Source organism: Gymnoscopelus microlampas (genome assembly GCF_963454915.1).
Source record: "Gymnoscopelus microlampas genome assembly, chromosome: 7".
NCBI lineage: Eukaryota > Metazoa > Chordata > Actinopteri > Myctophiformes > Myctophidae > Gymnoscopelus > Gymnoscopelus microlampas.
In genome coordinates, this window is record NC_139944.1 from 5780584 (window position 1) to 5795701 (window position 15118).

Below are 15118 nucleotides of genomic sequence, written 5' to 3' on the forward strand. Positions count from 1 at the left end.
TGTGATATATTTATTATGCGTATATAGGCATATTTACCTAAAGTGTCACACTTATCCCTTGCTCTGCAAATGTCCTGCCTGTGGTGAAGACAGATCAAAGGGTCATTATCACACTATATTATCACACTATAGTATACACTCATGTTTCCATCTGAATCCACTGAATCAAACAAGAAGTCCCGCACACTGTATCTTGCTGTGGCAACTCACTTTTTTTTATTAATGACAAACATTTCGGTCCGTCTGGACCTTCTTCAATAGTGTCTTACAATACTGATCACTTTGTGCTCTTATATACAAACACTCCATCTGGTTCACAGGTGTGAGACAATCACACTCCCAATGGGAGTGTCACTCAATGATTGTCTCTAGTGTGTGAGCTTGTCGATTTGCCCAGACTCAACATATATACATCCATTATTTACAAATATTCACAATATGTTTTTACAGAAACTAACTTAAGAAATGAAAACATCGGCCTTGCGGCTTTCATAAGTCACTCTTAACTTTGCATTAGAGCTTGGTTTTGCCCAGACAATTAATATATATAGTATTACAGAGTTTTCAAATGCATAGTCCCACAATGAATTACAACATCACATGCCATGGAATTTCATCGTTCAACCCTTTTGGGAATAATGTTTGTAGGGTATAAATCCAATAAACTTCTCTTTTGTTTAGTATTTCATCTATGTTTCCCCATCTCTCAGGTAGAATAACTTTTTCAATCCCTTGGAATTTGAACGATGAGATGTCATGTTTGAAGTCATTAAAATGTACTGCTACTGGGTAGTTCCTGTCATTTCTCCTTATTGTGCTTTTATGCTCACTCATTCTTTGTTTGAGCTGGCGTGATGTTTTTCCCACATACACCAGTCCGCAGGGACATTTAATCAAATAAATAACATGTGTAGTGGTACAAGTAATGACATCATTACATCTGAATCCACAAAATACAATGATTACAAGTTCACGTTTTTGTCAAGACGTTGTCGCCTTTTTCATTAGATTTGCAAAAAATGTTAATCATTAATCAATTGCAATCATTTTAACCACTTTATCCATTTACACGTTGCGTATTCAAAAGATTGTAGATCTACAAGCTCACATACAGCGCATCACTTTGTGCCGCACTACGAGCTTGTACACCTGCTTTATTTAATTCATTAAAATACTGTTTTTTAATTAATTTTTAAAAAAGTAACATTTTGAGAAATGATAAGCAAATGTTTCAATAATAAATGGCTGATAACTCAAGTTCTTCCTATACTTAGTAATGAGGATGTGCTGTGTCATGGTGTGTCAGTGTACCTGGTGATGAGGATGTGCTGTGTCATGATGTGTCAGTGTACCTGGTGATGAGGATGTGCTGTGTCATGATGTGTCAATGTACCTGGTGATGAGGATGGCTGTGTCGTGGTGGGACTGGTGGCTGTCATCTAGAATGTTCTGGTCCTGCTGCCAGATGCAGAAGTTCTTTAAAGTGGTCTGTGCATTAAAGGAAATGGCTGGACCCTCCTGAGAGAGAGAGAGAGAGAGAGAGAGAGAGAGAGAGAGAGAGAGAGACAGAGTGCATGTGTGAAGGTTGAATGCCGCTGCGTTGTGCGCTCAAAGTTTTGATCATTGGATATCGTCACTGGCGGGCAGAAACCTCTCATCTCAATATTTAAACTTTTTGTGCTCTCTTTGGTAAATCAACGGCCTACTTGATCACACACACTGCAGCATCACACGGAAGTATCGCAAATAGCAGCTACGCAAGCTTGTGGATCTGCTATTATATGAGGTTTTCCGCCCGACAGAGACGATACGAAAACACAGTCTCGAGTCATCTCACCAGCTCGTTGTTTATTATGACTAACTTCACAATCACAATGTTAATCAGATTGCCGATGCTGGGGTCCTTGTAGATGGAAGACACCTGGAAGGAAAAGGGAGGGGAAAGTTACCAAATGCAAACTTTTGAACCACTTATTGCAGCAAATAAAAATAAAAAACTACAATAGCTGTTCTACAAGCTCACAAACGACACATCGCCTGGTGATTTTGGTCAACGTTTTGAAAGTTAAGACCGTTTCTAACCCCTTTTTCACCTGTAACGACATAGGGACAACCAGGTTTTTGAAGGGATTTAAAATCCTCAGTGCATGAAAATTGTATCCACTTTTACGCTCCTAGAGTAAAGAATGGACACTTAACCCATTAAGGCCTGAGGCGATTCTTAAAAATGTTTTCTAAATCCTAGCAGTTTTTTGAACAAAAATATAAAAAATCAAGATTTTTCAAAAACAGCAGATCTACGAGCTTGTATATCTGCTATTTTTGAATAGCCAAAGAAATCTAAAGTGACACATATGCGTTCCAGGTCTTAATGGGTTAAAGAGTAATTTCTTCACGCGCTTGGGAGTTAAATGAAAACTCAAGAGGAATGGCCACTTGAGTGCATGGTTTCTCAAGCAGGGAAAACCGGGGGAATTTTGGCTTTGGATTGGAGCGAGAAGCTGATAATGGGCCCTGTGGTCCCTGTGGAGAAGGCAGCGCTTTGCCAGGGCCAGAATATATAGGTCAATCCCACCCCACCCCCACCCCCCGCCATCCCACCCCTCACCTCCCCTGGCCCGTGAGGCCTCCTCTAGACGCCTGCAAGAAGCCCAGTATTTATTTGAAGTGGGACCACTAGTATGCCATCTATGTGACATACCTGGGCAGATTTTTTTTTTTTTTTTTAAACATTCATCAAAGCTGTCAGACAGACTCTGCCTCAAGCTGCAGCCCCCCCCCGCCTCCCCAGCTGTTTGAAAGCGGTGTTTACCCCTGCCCTAGGCTGCCCTTTCTCCCTCTCTCCCTCCCTCCCGACTTGGCGAGCAGCCCCCCAAGGGGGACGAGCATTTACACATGGAAGTGCTGTGCAGGAACATTACATACTGTACATACACACTACACATGAAGGGAAAAAAAGAAAAAAAATCAGAAGTGCATATCGTCTCTTGTCGGGTGGAAACCTCGTATGTCTGAAACGGTTACTTTTCAGGATTCAAATTAAAAAACGCGGCAGATCTAACGAGCTCAAAAAGGTGACACGAAGTGAAGTGTTTTGAGCTTGTAGATCTGCTACTTTTTGATGCTTTTTGTGTGACGATCGCACGATCAAGGTCATTCATTTACGAAGAAACACATAAAGTTAACCCATTAAGACCTGGAACGCATCTGTGTCATTTTAGAATTCTTTGGCTATTCAAAAATAGCCGATATACAAGCTCATAGCGCAGCACCGAGTGCCGCGCTATGAGCTTGTAGATCTGCTATTTTTGAAAAGCCTTTTTTTTTCCAAAAACAATTTTTTTTAAAGAATCGCCTCAGGTCTACTCTTAATGCGTTAAAATATGGAGATAAGAGGTTTCTGCCTGACAGCGGCGATATAATGGACAACATTTACACACGTGCCGCAAACTCCTCTGTGTTGTGTGCATGCATCCCCCCCCCCCGAAATACAAACAAAAAGCACGTGCGGAGGGCGGGGCCGCCGCTCGAGCGGAGCGCGCGCGCGCGAAGCACTTACGATGGACATTAAGGTGAGGATGTAGTGCTGGAGGTTGCCCCCGTGGTGCTCCACCATCTTGCTGTCGGCGACCACCATGACTTCCACGAAGCGCGGGTAGGACAGGAAGCGCTTTGATCTCCTGTGAGGTCCCGAGTCTCCGCCGCCGCCGCTGCTGCTGCTGCTGCTATCATTGGACGGTCCAGCGCCGACAGCACCGCCCTCCGATCTGAGCAAGGCGTCGCCGAGCAGCCCGGCACTCAGAGTCTCCAAGTCATTAAGCATCGTGCTGCTGCCGCCGGCGGCGGCGGCGGCAGCGTCCACGGGAGCCGGGCGGCGCGGTGCGGCGCTCGCCCCACCACCCACCGCTGGTCTTTTCTTCTTCAGCTTGTTGTGCCTCTTGTTGTGTCGGTGTTGTTCGTGTCCTGGAGAGAGAGAGAGAGAGAGAGAGAGGTGGAGCGGAGCCACAGGGTAAAAAATGGAGCACGTTTGTATAAGCACACGTATAAGATCACTGTTCCCCAAACAGTGTGTCTGTCGACTCGGTACCCATGTTTGGGGTCACGGACCAATTTGTATGGGTCGCAAGTAAAAAAGAAATAGTTTCCTACATTATAAAAAATAATACATATATATATATATATATAAATAATATAATATTATTCCAAAAGATTCAAAAAAAGTTTAAACAAAATAAATCACAACTTTTCATGAATTAAAACATTTTTTTCAAAAGTATTTAATAAATGATAATAAAAACATCTAATCGTTTCCATAAATAAATAATAAAACGTTTAAGAATTTGTGAAAATAGCAGATCTGCGTGTGACGCGTTGTGTGAGCTTGTAGATCTGCTATTTTCACTAGTTTGGGTCCCGGGCAAAGGTCAAATGTTTCTTTTGGGTCTTCAGCTAAAAACTTTGGAAACCAAAGACATAGATGGACGGCTGATGGACGAGGTGGTAAAATACCTTTCAAGCATCTGATGTGTGTTTGTGATGAGTATACTACACTGATGACGAAGCCGTGAGTCTGAGTATATGTTTATGCCTCTAAAGGTTGCCGTTCCGGGAGTGCATATAATGTATTAAAGTAATGCTGCCCCTGCCTCTCGCGTTTGTTTATTGTCGCTGAAAGAATGGCTTGACAAATGAATATCGCCTGAGGTGCTGTGTCTCTCTTTCTTTCTATGCGTGTCTCTCTCTCTCTCTCTCTCTCTCTCTCTGTCTCTCTGAAGGGGGGGGCAAAGAAAAGTTCATGCCAGGTAAACCTGGCACTCATAAGCCTGAATTCAATCACGAAATGGCAACCGTAATGTCATTGTCGAGGGCCACACTTTTAGTTTTCTCAGCATGCACTGATCATCACCGCCTCTGGCCGTACCACCCGCAATGCAAAACACCATTTCCGTAAGTGATGCTTACACTGCAGCACTAACGGGGATCTGGTAACGTTCTGCTTATGATTCATGAGTGTAAATCGGAAAAGAAGCCAGTTTTGTCTGCAGCACAGAGGTACAAAGAAGGTTTGTATAAGGCAGAATAGTGGCTCCTATTCATTCATTTTGGGATGAGAAGAAAAAAACTGCAAGAAAGAGCTCTCGCACACACACACACACACACACACACACACACACACACACACACACACACACACACACACACACACACACACACACACACACACACACACACACACACACACACACTACCGCTAACCCAAACACAATCCCATTCAGCTCTACAACACACAACGTAACACGCGCAGATGGTGAACGTGCGATGAAAACAAAGACAGATGCAGAAACGTGTTTTACGTGTAAGAGAAAACACACAATCCCGATTTGTTTCGATTGCGTAAACGTTTTGAGGCTGGTATCGTTTTCGCGTCTATACAATTGACTCAGTGTCTTTGACGGTGGCAGGTCTGTCCAAGTCGCTTATCAAAGGAGCAGAGGAAGTGCAAGAGTCAACAGGAAGTCCAGGCAGTAAACTGAGATGGGATGATACACGAGTGAACCTCCAAAAAGGGCTTTTCCTGTGTGAGAGCTTGGGTTTAAAGCGCTCTCACTGTTGCACCGTAGCTGCAGGCAGTGTGCTGACTGAACAGGCTTTAACCTGATTTATTTGCAGGTTTGGGCATACATACGTATCGCCGGTGACCTTTGAGAACGGAGATAATTTGCCACTCCACATTCTGCTGAATCAATGCTATTATTTTTGTGGTACTGTAAGTACTGTAAGATGGGGAGACTCTAAGTACAAAGTGCCATGTAATGATATATGGTTTAGGTACGAAAGCGTTCAAAACATTACAACACGTCCAAAATGCTAAACAAAATAGCTAAAATGATCTCAAGCTGCAAAGACTCGTGAAGTGGCACGCTTTGAACTTGTAGATCTGCTTTTTTTGCTATTCGTATCACAAATTAAAGCTGGTGAACTTTCCTCTACTACCCCGGATTTGAACCCGGTGCTGACATTTTTGACCATTGAGCTAATAGAGCCTGCCTGCTTGCTCAGGGGATGAATTGAATCTTGACCATCAGGTCAAACTTCAGTGAGATCCTGTGTCTATAGGTGAGACATGACTTTTCCCACAATATAAATCTCAATAGAAGAGCAGGTAGACAAAATACAACCACCCCAATTGTATAAGTTATTGTATTAACATACTCTACCATACAGATTGGAAAAAATGTGGTTTTATTCACTACAAAAAAGTTACACAGTGGTGCTTTAAGTCAAGTGGTTAACACTCCGGATTTTGCTATATATAATTTCTCAAATAACATGTAACGGACAATTTCATTTTAGATCGCCCAAAATATGTGCAGCCATTACCATTTATAGTATGAGACCTAATCTGGCAGTGTCAACCCTCCCTTGTTCTCTTCAGTTGAAAAAAAAACTCTACAATACATTTGCGAAGCCACGTTCACACTTTTTTTTTGTATATCTTGGCTTAATTCACACCTTTTAGCCTGGTGGTGAAGCAGTCCCGCCGGTGGTTTCAATCAGATAGCCATCAGCTGCCTATAACAATTTACTCTAAATCGCTCAGTTACTATTATATAATAGGTTCCTGTTGTGATTTATATAGGAGACATTAAGAGGTGATGCTGGGGAAACCATTACGCCTGTGCTTACGTCTGTGGGAACTCGTTAAAAGGCCTGATAACGCTGTCTTTATCACAAACGTTCGAGCAGATGTGCGCGCACTCGCAGACCGTACACATATATATCGTTGCTGTCTGGCAGAACCCTCTTATCTCCATATTTTTACTTTTTGTGTTTTTTTGTAAATGAACGCCCTATCAATCCCCCTTTCGACTAGGTGGTTAAGATGTTGGCTTTCCACGAGGGAGACCCAGGCGTTGAACGTGCACGTGCATGTATATGAACACCACACACACACACACACACACACACACACACACACACACACACACACACACACACACACACACACACACACACACACACACACACACACACACACACACACACACACACACACACACACACACACACACACACACACACACACACACACACACACACACATTTCACACTACTCGCACACCAGAGGCAGAGGGTCACCGGTTCAACTCCCGGTTACCCTTGCTCAGTGGCGAGGTGTCCCTGGGCAAAACACTTAACCCCTAACACCCCCCCCCCCCCCCCTGAGCATCATCATGGCCATCTGAGTAACCATCAGCTGGGTGAAGGGGAACCGGAAGAGTGGGAACCTCAATATTAAATTGGCTTCTTTTGTTTCTCTCCAAAATGTACAACAACAAAAAAAACAAAGTAAAATATACATGATTTGAACACGCTTGAACATTTGACATTTAAGGCCCAATATTTCTACAATTGCTACAAATTGCTACTAAACCTGTGGCTAGCCGGTCATTTTGGGCAAAAACAGGTAAGGGTAAATGTAGGTCTGATAATGACGTACCGTGCATGTTCAAATCATGTATACATTACAATACTTTAGTTGAGACCCTTTTCCAAAATTCTTTATTTTGTTGTTTTCCATGTAAGGATTCTACAAAATGCTTTCTAAAACAGCAGTTCTCAAACTTTTTCGTGCCAAGGACCCCCCAAATTGATATATATATGGCCGCAGACACCCCCATCAGATTTTTTTTTATTTGATTTTGAAGATTTGTGTGAAATGTGTGTGTCTTTCACGATTTAAAAAAAAATGTAAACATTTTTAGTACCACTGTTCTAAACCAATGTTCTAAATCCTAAGAGTTTTCTGAAAAACGTATAGATATATAGCTAAAATCAAAAAATGTCCCGGTTTTAATGGGTTAACATTGTCATTGAGGTGCCCACAATGTTCAGGTGCCCACTCTTCCTTCCTGTATCCGGGTGAAGCTGACCCTCATTTTCCCAGCAGGCATTGAGACAAAGGTCTCCCCCTCCCTCCCTCCACTTTAGTCCCGTGGCAGATGATTGGTCAGTTAGTGTTGTGCGGTTATGGCTGAGGTACAAACAGGGCAGTCGGTCCCATGGAGAAACGGTACGCTAAGGTGAAGGCTAACTACAGCACACAAATTACAGTCAGCAGATTGCCCAGGCTAATGCAAAATAGTAAAGTCTGAATCAGCACAGCATGTGTGTGTGTGTGTGTGTGCGCGTGGAATCACTGTTTAGCGTCTCTATCGGGTGGAAACCTCATATGTCCAAAACTGTTACTTCTCACGATTCAAATTCAAAAGCACCAAAAGTAGCAGATCTGCAAGCTCGAGCTTGCAGATCTGCTACTTTTCATGCTTTTGTGTGGCGCTGTAGAATGATCAAGTAGGGCGTTGATTTTCGAGAAAAAAACACGAAAAGTTAAAACATGGAGATAAGAGGTTTCTGCACGACAGTGACGTTTGCACACAGTACCTGAAGTCTCACAGGGCGAGTCTTCTGCGCCTGCTTGTTTCTTGGGCGCACTCTTCAAGTACACGATGTGAGGTTTGGTGTGTTCTTCTTGATAGTGCTCTCCTTTGTAGCTGTGAAGGGGCTCCACAAAATATTCCCCTTCTGGAGACCTGAAAGTGCCAAGCTGGGAACAAACATGCAGAAGGAATTAGTTCATTAGAAGCAGTAACAGTTGAGGCCTGGTTTCGTTGCCATCTAGTAGATCACCGCAAATGAGCCGTTCCAAGACCTCCCCACGTTGTTATAATTCAAAGGACAATTATAATGGTGAAGTACCTCGGCTATGATGGCTATCAGAATAAACAATTTGACTATTCATTTCTGCTTTTGCTTTCTTGGCAGAGCTGTTACATTTTACATGGCGTATTCCATTGGTTCTCAAAGTGGCGTCCGGGGACCCCCAGGGGTCCTTGGGGAGCGGTACCAGGGGGACCCCGGCTAAAATATATAGCTTTGCAATCATTTGACCCACTTTCACCCATTAAGACCTGAGGCGATTCTTAAAAAATGTCTAAATCTCAACAGTTTTTTGAAAGAAATCTGGAAAATATTTTTTCAAGATTTTTCAAAAATAGCAGATCTACAAGTAGTAGATCTGCTATTTTTGAATAGCCCAATGAAATCTTGAAATGAGACGCATATGCGCCCCCGGTCTTAATGGGTTAACCATATTTTATACTTTGGATAATCAAAAATGGCAAAACCGTGAAAAATGTGTGTAAATCTTTGAATAGGCCTATACAGTATATTCATTTATTTAACATTTTAAATCAAAAGGTTGCTTCTGGAGGTCCCTGGCACAACATTGTTTTGAGATGGGGGTCCGCCACTCCGTGGCCAAATGTCGGGGGTCCCCGACATGAAAAAGTTTGAGAATCACTGGCGTAGTCGGTTCTACTCGCTAACTTGGAAAAGGCATGAAAATTGCAATAGGCCTACTAAGCTAGATGGAGCTCATGCTCGATGCCGTTTAGCTACTTTCAGTGCTTATTTTCTCTCACGGTTCAACTGAACTGACTAAGCTGAAGCTCAGCTGCACGTGGAGGCCGATGATGACGACAGCCCCGCAAGGAAACATTGGTCTGATGTGTTTGGCACCATGTCCAATCTATACAGATAATAACCTCCCCTGATAATACTAGTATGACAAAACATATAATCAGGGAACCACTAAAAGTCTGCCGTCTTGCGTTTAAAAATGCAAACATATTCAAAGATTTGCACACATTTTCACAAGTTTCTTTTTTCAAAAATAGCAGATCTACAAGCGCATAGCGTGGCACTCGGTGCTTTGTAGATCTGCTACTTTTTGAATAGCCCAAAGAAATGACACGGATTGCTTTCCCGGTCTTAATGGGTTAAAAGCACCATGTCAATAAATAATGGCGGTCAGATAAGGTTGTGCATAGTTTATTTTATCATAAGCCGGCTGTGTGTCTTTCTAGAGCAAAGTATGTGCGGCTGCATAAGTGAAATGTCAGCTCATTCCCCCTGGAAGCTCTCGGCGGAGCGGAGCATTATTTATTCTTGATTCGATTTGTCATTTGGGGGAATAAATTAACCTTTTGATATCAAATACGTGGGTTTAATATATCACTACATTTAACCTCGGCGTGCACTTTGTGACACAAAAGCAGAGTGCTTCACTCATACCACGCCTGCTGGGACCTCATCCACTCGCTCTTGATGACGTCAGCACTGCCTGTACTAGTAGTGCTGCTTGCATGGGAGTCAGTGTTGCCATGTCTGCTTATTATAAGTGACTTTGGGGCTTGTTTTTCTGTAAAGTTGCTTGGTAAATATTGGTAGTTTGCGGGTTGCGTTTTTTTGGGGGGGGGGGCTTGTTTCTTAAGTGTACAGTAGTTGCTTATTTGGGCTTGTTTCTAAATGTTTGGGATTATTGTGTAAACCAGTGGTTCTCAAATATTTTCATGTCATGAACCCCCAAATGTATTATTCATCCCAAAACCCCATATGAAAATGTTTTGTGCCAGGGAGCCCCCGTACCAGATTTGTGTTGTTTCGGATGTTTTGGAAAATAGCCGATCCACAAGGTCACAAAACGCGTCGCAACGTTTTGTGGGCTTGTAAATCGGCTATTTTCAAATATGTACACTGTAAAAACAAATACAAATGGAGAGTTACACACCCGTAGTAAGGGTTCATTTGGATCCCCTGGAGGTCCCCGGGCCTGAAGTTGAGAACCAGTGTGTAATATATGTCACACAGAGAGTAACTAGTGTGCCTTCAACTTGACACTGAGAGTCCGGTCATAGGCTCTATTCACAGCAGCCATATTATGAAGACATTCACAGGTGTTACCAATGATACTAATGAAGGCTCTGTTCCATTCTGGTCGAACAGAGTCAGGGTGCTGGTATTGTGCATGTTGGCCCACTGGAAACACTCTGTTACACCAGTGGGTCTACAGTTGGGGTCCAGGGACCCTCATGGGCTTCCAGATAGCCCCTTACAGGTGTGTAATGGACCCTTACGGGTCCATTTGGTTCCATTTGTACACTCTCAGAGTTATGGGGCTCGTGGAAACCACTGTGCTAGACTAAATGGAACAGAGCCTTCATTAGTGTCATTGGTAACACCTGTGAAGGAAGTGATAATATGGCTGCTGTGCATAGAGCCTATTAGTGGACTCTTGGGAAAACTATACAAGAAACGGCAGCGCTCCGTCTAATATGTATCACAGAATCTGCTCTTTATCAACTTATCACCGTTCAGTCAGTTATGTTAATGCAGAAATGGGATAAATGCGTGCGCACACAAACAAAGCAGTATATCTCCGCGTAAAAGGGTAGGCTACAAACTAAACTGTCCAAAGTAGGAATGACAGTTTTATCCAGCAGCAACTGCTGGGGAAAGCAATAATGTTGACCTATAACAGGTGAGACTGAAACCATATACGGTCCAATTTGCAAAACCACCATGCATGGCAGTTTAACCACTTAAACCCCTATTCGTCTATAGCGTGGTTCTCAACCTGTGGGTCGGGACGCCCAGGGGGGGTCCCCACATGATTCTGTGGGGGCTGTCCCCAGGTGACAGTGAAGTGGCAATTTAAGGACCTTTTTAATACCTCAAATTGTCAAATAATGTAGAAAGAGGCAGACATTGTGAAAATAGCCGATTGTAGATCTGCTATTTTCACAATATGTACATCTGTGGAACCGAGTCAAGCTAAATGTAACGCCTCAATGCCTACATTCCAAGTGCTTGTCAGTTCTAATATGATTTTTCTTTTTTAATTTTCATGTATTTTTTATTTTATTTTTTTGGGGGGGGTGGCCTGAAAAGGTTGAGAACCAATGGCTCTCTACACTGCTCATGTTTCCTTCAACGCCTATGTACACGTCGTTGCGAGCTTGTAGATCTAGATCTGCTATTTCTGCCGAATGCCCCCCCCCCCCAGGTCAAGGGGGACTGCCGGGGGTTCAAGTGGGTTAACCCATGCGTGTAAGAAAGAAGCGGAACAACTCACCAGTCCAGAGCACAAACTGATGACCGCGGCGTGCTGCGCGTGAGCGTTCACGTGCCCTTTATAGAAGCAGTGCTGCAGCTCCGTGTCCTCCTCCTCCTTCTCCTCCTCCTCCGAAAGATCTGTTACGTTCCCTCCTCCTCCGAGTATTGTCACTGTGTACCGCGGCGCGATGAAGCCCGACTCTAGCGTGAGGTTGAGGTGATAGCTCTGTCCGAAGGCGGAGATCCTGTAGTGGATGTTCGGAGACGCCCATTGGTCCGTTCCGAGGTCGCCGGATTTGCCCCGGGGGGGCGACTGCGTTTTGGGGCGAGCGTTTTGGTATTCGTCCGTAGTAGTGGTGATGATGGTGTTGTTACTGTTGGTGTTGGGGCTGATGATCGTCTGACTCTGATCGCCGCCTCCTCCTCCTCCTACACTTCTCTTTTTCCTTTTGAAGTGCACGCTCGTTGGGAACTTGTCGCCGGCTTCGTTCACCCGTACCGGCGTCACGATCTCGTACGCGCCGATCTCTTTCACTGTACACACACACACACACACACACACACACACACACACACACACACACACACACACACACACACACACACACACACACACACACACACACACACACACACAAATGTATAAGCTATAGAAATCACAACAATTCCACAATAATTTAGAGGGTTTTCTTGAAATAAGGAATATTAATTAGGTCATATTAGCCTTGGATCAAGACTGATCAGATGTATTTTATCGAGTCTGACTTTTACTTTCGTATCGTAGATAATGCTAATGTCAAAATCGATAAAAAAAAAAAAACATCTAAGAGAGTCTCGATCCGAGGCTAAGGTCATTCAATCGCAGATTTTAGGCTATATCTACCATTCTGGAACTCATGTGTAGTGTTGGCTATACAAATGAAGACAACCAACTTGTGTTTACTCTGCAAGGTGACCCAAAAAAAAATCATTCAATAAACTTCAGGTCTAACAGTTCAAGCAATGAAAAAGTCATGTGCTTGGCCGCTGTTTAAAAAAAAAGTCATTCATTCTAGCAAACAACGCATCCAACCATGGCAGCAGCCAGCCCCAGAGCTGCAACAACCAAACAACCGTACTTTACCTCGTTGGTTCTCAAAGTGGGGTCCGGGGACCCCCAGGGGTCCTTGAGGGAGTTCCAGGGGGTCCCCAGCTAAATAATGGATAGTTAACCAAATGGACCCTTATGGGTCTGTAACTCTGAGAGTGTAGGCTACAAATGGAACCAAATAGACCCGTTACTCTCAGAGTTAAATCAACATTGATTTTAGAATATAAATTGGGGTCCCAGAGATCGGAATGCCATTAAATGGGGTCCGTAGCCTAAAATGCATGTCAAACCTGGGGGTCCTTGGAATTAAAATGGTTGAAATCACTGCTATAGTCATAAAAAACCTTCTCATAACGGGTCCATTTGGTTCCATGTGTACACTCTCAGAGTTAAATGAACACTAATGATGATGATACATCATTAGTGTTCATGTAGATTGGGACCCCCAAGAAATCAAATGGTTGAGTCCCTGGCATATCTTTTCAAATGGGGGGTCCGCGGGGCTAATAGGTGTCAATTTGGGGGGTCCTTGACATGGAAAAAGTTGGAGAACCACTAGCTCTTTACCTTTGCCGGAATTCAAACGCAACCTCGCCGCGGCGGATCCTACCACAACCTTCAAGAAGAGATCAGGGAACAGCAGAAACCCGAACCCCCAGAAGAGCACATGCATGATTGTTCCACGTTCTGAGGAGTAGCGGCGAACAGCCCCCCGAATCCTGTCGTCCAGTAGATCCTCCACCACCGCCTCCTCCTCCTCCTCCTCCTCCGCCTCCTCCCACCTCCCACCACCTCCTGCTGCACTGGCCGGCCCCGGTGCTGCTGTTGGTCCTCCTGCTCCGGTAACTGTGCTGCTTCTGCTCCGCTTACTGTACTGCTCCTGCTCCGCTTGGCCCCTCTGATCGGCCTTTTTATTCCGCCGGTAGTACTCCGACCGTTACTCTCAAGCTGGACACGCGCGCCTCCTCCCTGGTAACGGTCCCTCTCCAGTCCTGCCCCACCACATCCAATGGGGGGTTTGGATTATTATCTCTCGAGTAGTGGATGGTTCTTGCTGGCCGGTAAAATGTTGCCTTGTTGCTGGGACGTGGTGGTGGTGGTGGTGGTGGTGGTGGTCGGCTCGCGGTGGATCCCCTGGCGATCATGCATAACTGCAAAGAGAGAGGGGTGGGTTTGTGCTGCTCAGACAGGCGGACTGTGTGGTGGGCTCTAGTGGTGCAAAAGGGCTTTGGGACGAGAGCGAGCGAGCGAGCGAGCGGTCTCTCTCTCTCTCTCTCTCTCTCTCTCTCTCTCTCTCTCTCTCTCTCTTTCTCTCTCTCTCTCTCTCTCTCTCTCTCTCTCTCTCTCTCTCTCTCTCTAGAGTGAGGGGCGGCGCTCAGCCTAGGTACACTGGTGCTACAGTGAGTGAGTGAGGCCACTCCCGTTAAAGTTCTGTAATGACAAGAGTAGAAAGAAGGGGAGGGGATGGGGGGGGGTCAATCTGAAATGTTAACTTGCGACGTTAATTTAGACTGTCCAAAAAAACGCTGGCTAAAATCCTTGATTATGCTGGGTTTCATATGCGGAAATATGCCAAAAGTTGCAAAATATATATATGCGAAGTATGCAAAATATGCGAAAAGTTTTGAAATATGCAGGGTTTCATTTGATTCTATGCTGTGAAATATGCGGAAATATGTGATGCGAAAAGTTGTGAAATATGCAGAACATTTTGAAATATGCGAAAAGTTGCGAAAAACACAAAATATGCAAAAAGTTGCGAAATATGCAAAAAGTTGCGAAATATGCAGAACATTTTGAAATATGCGGGACAAGTTGCAAAATGTGTGGGAAGTATGCGCGGAAATATGCGATTATGCAGCCTTTTTGAAAAAAATGACCCCCGCATAATCTGTGTCATTTGGCTGATAATGCATAAATTATGTTATTGCATAATTGCATTTTTCCGGATAGTCTAAATTACGACGAGGTTTTTTCATGTCAAGGATGGACCCCTAAATTAATATGTAGGCTATATTTGGCCGTGCACCCGGGCTGGGACCCCTATTTGAAAATATTTTAGATCAGCCC

At 44.1% G+C, this 15118-nt stretch overlaps 1 protein-coding gene across 1 annotated transcript in view; it reads right to left on the minus strand.

Moving 5' to 3' along the window:
* Positions 1-13748, minus strand: part of adamts9 (ADAM metallopeptidase with thrombospondin type 1 motif, 9) — a 68563-nt gene extending 54815 nt beyond the window's left edge. The window contains exons 1-7 of the mRNA XM_084063210.1: positions 13616-13748; positions 11978-12492; positions 8446-8608; positions 3560-3963; positions 1838-1921; positions 1394-1518; positions 38-78 (exon numbers count right to left, since the gene is read on the minus strand). Coding sequence (XP_083919336.1) covers positions 38-78; positions 1394-1518; positions 1838-1921; positions 3560-3963; positions 8446-8608; positions 11978-12492; positions 13616-13721 — 1438 coding nt within the window. The 5' untranslated portion in view covers positions 13722-13748. The remainder of the gene's footprint in view (positions 1-37; positions 79-1393; positions 1519-1837; positions 1922-3559; positions 3964-8445; positions 8609-11977; positions 12493-13615) is intronic.
* Positions 13749-15118: the final 1370 nt, after the last annotated feature.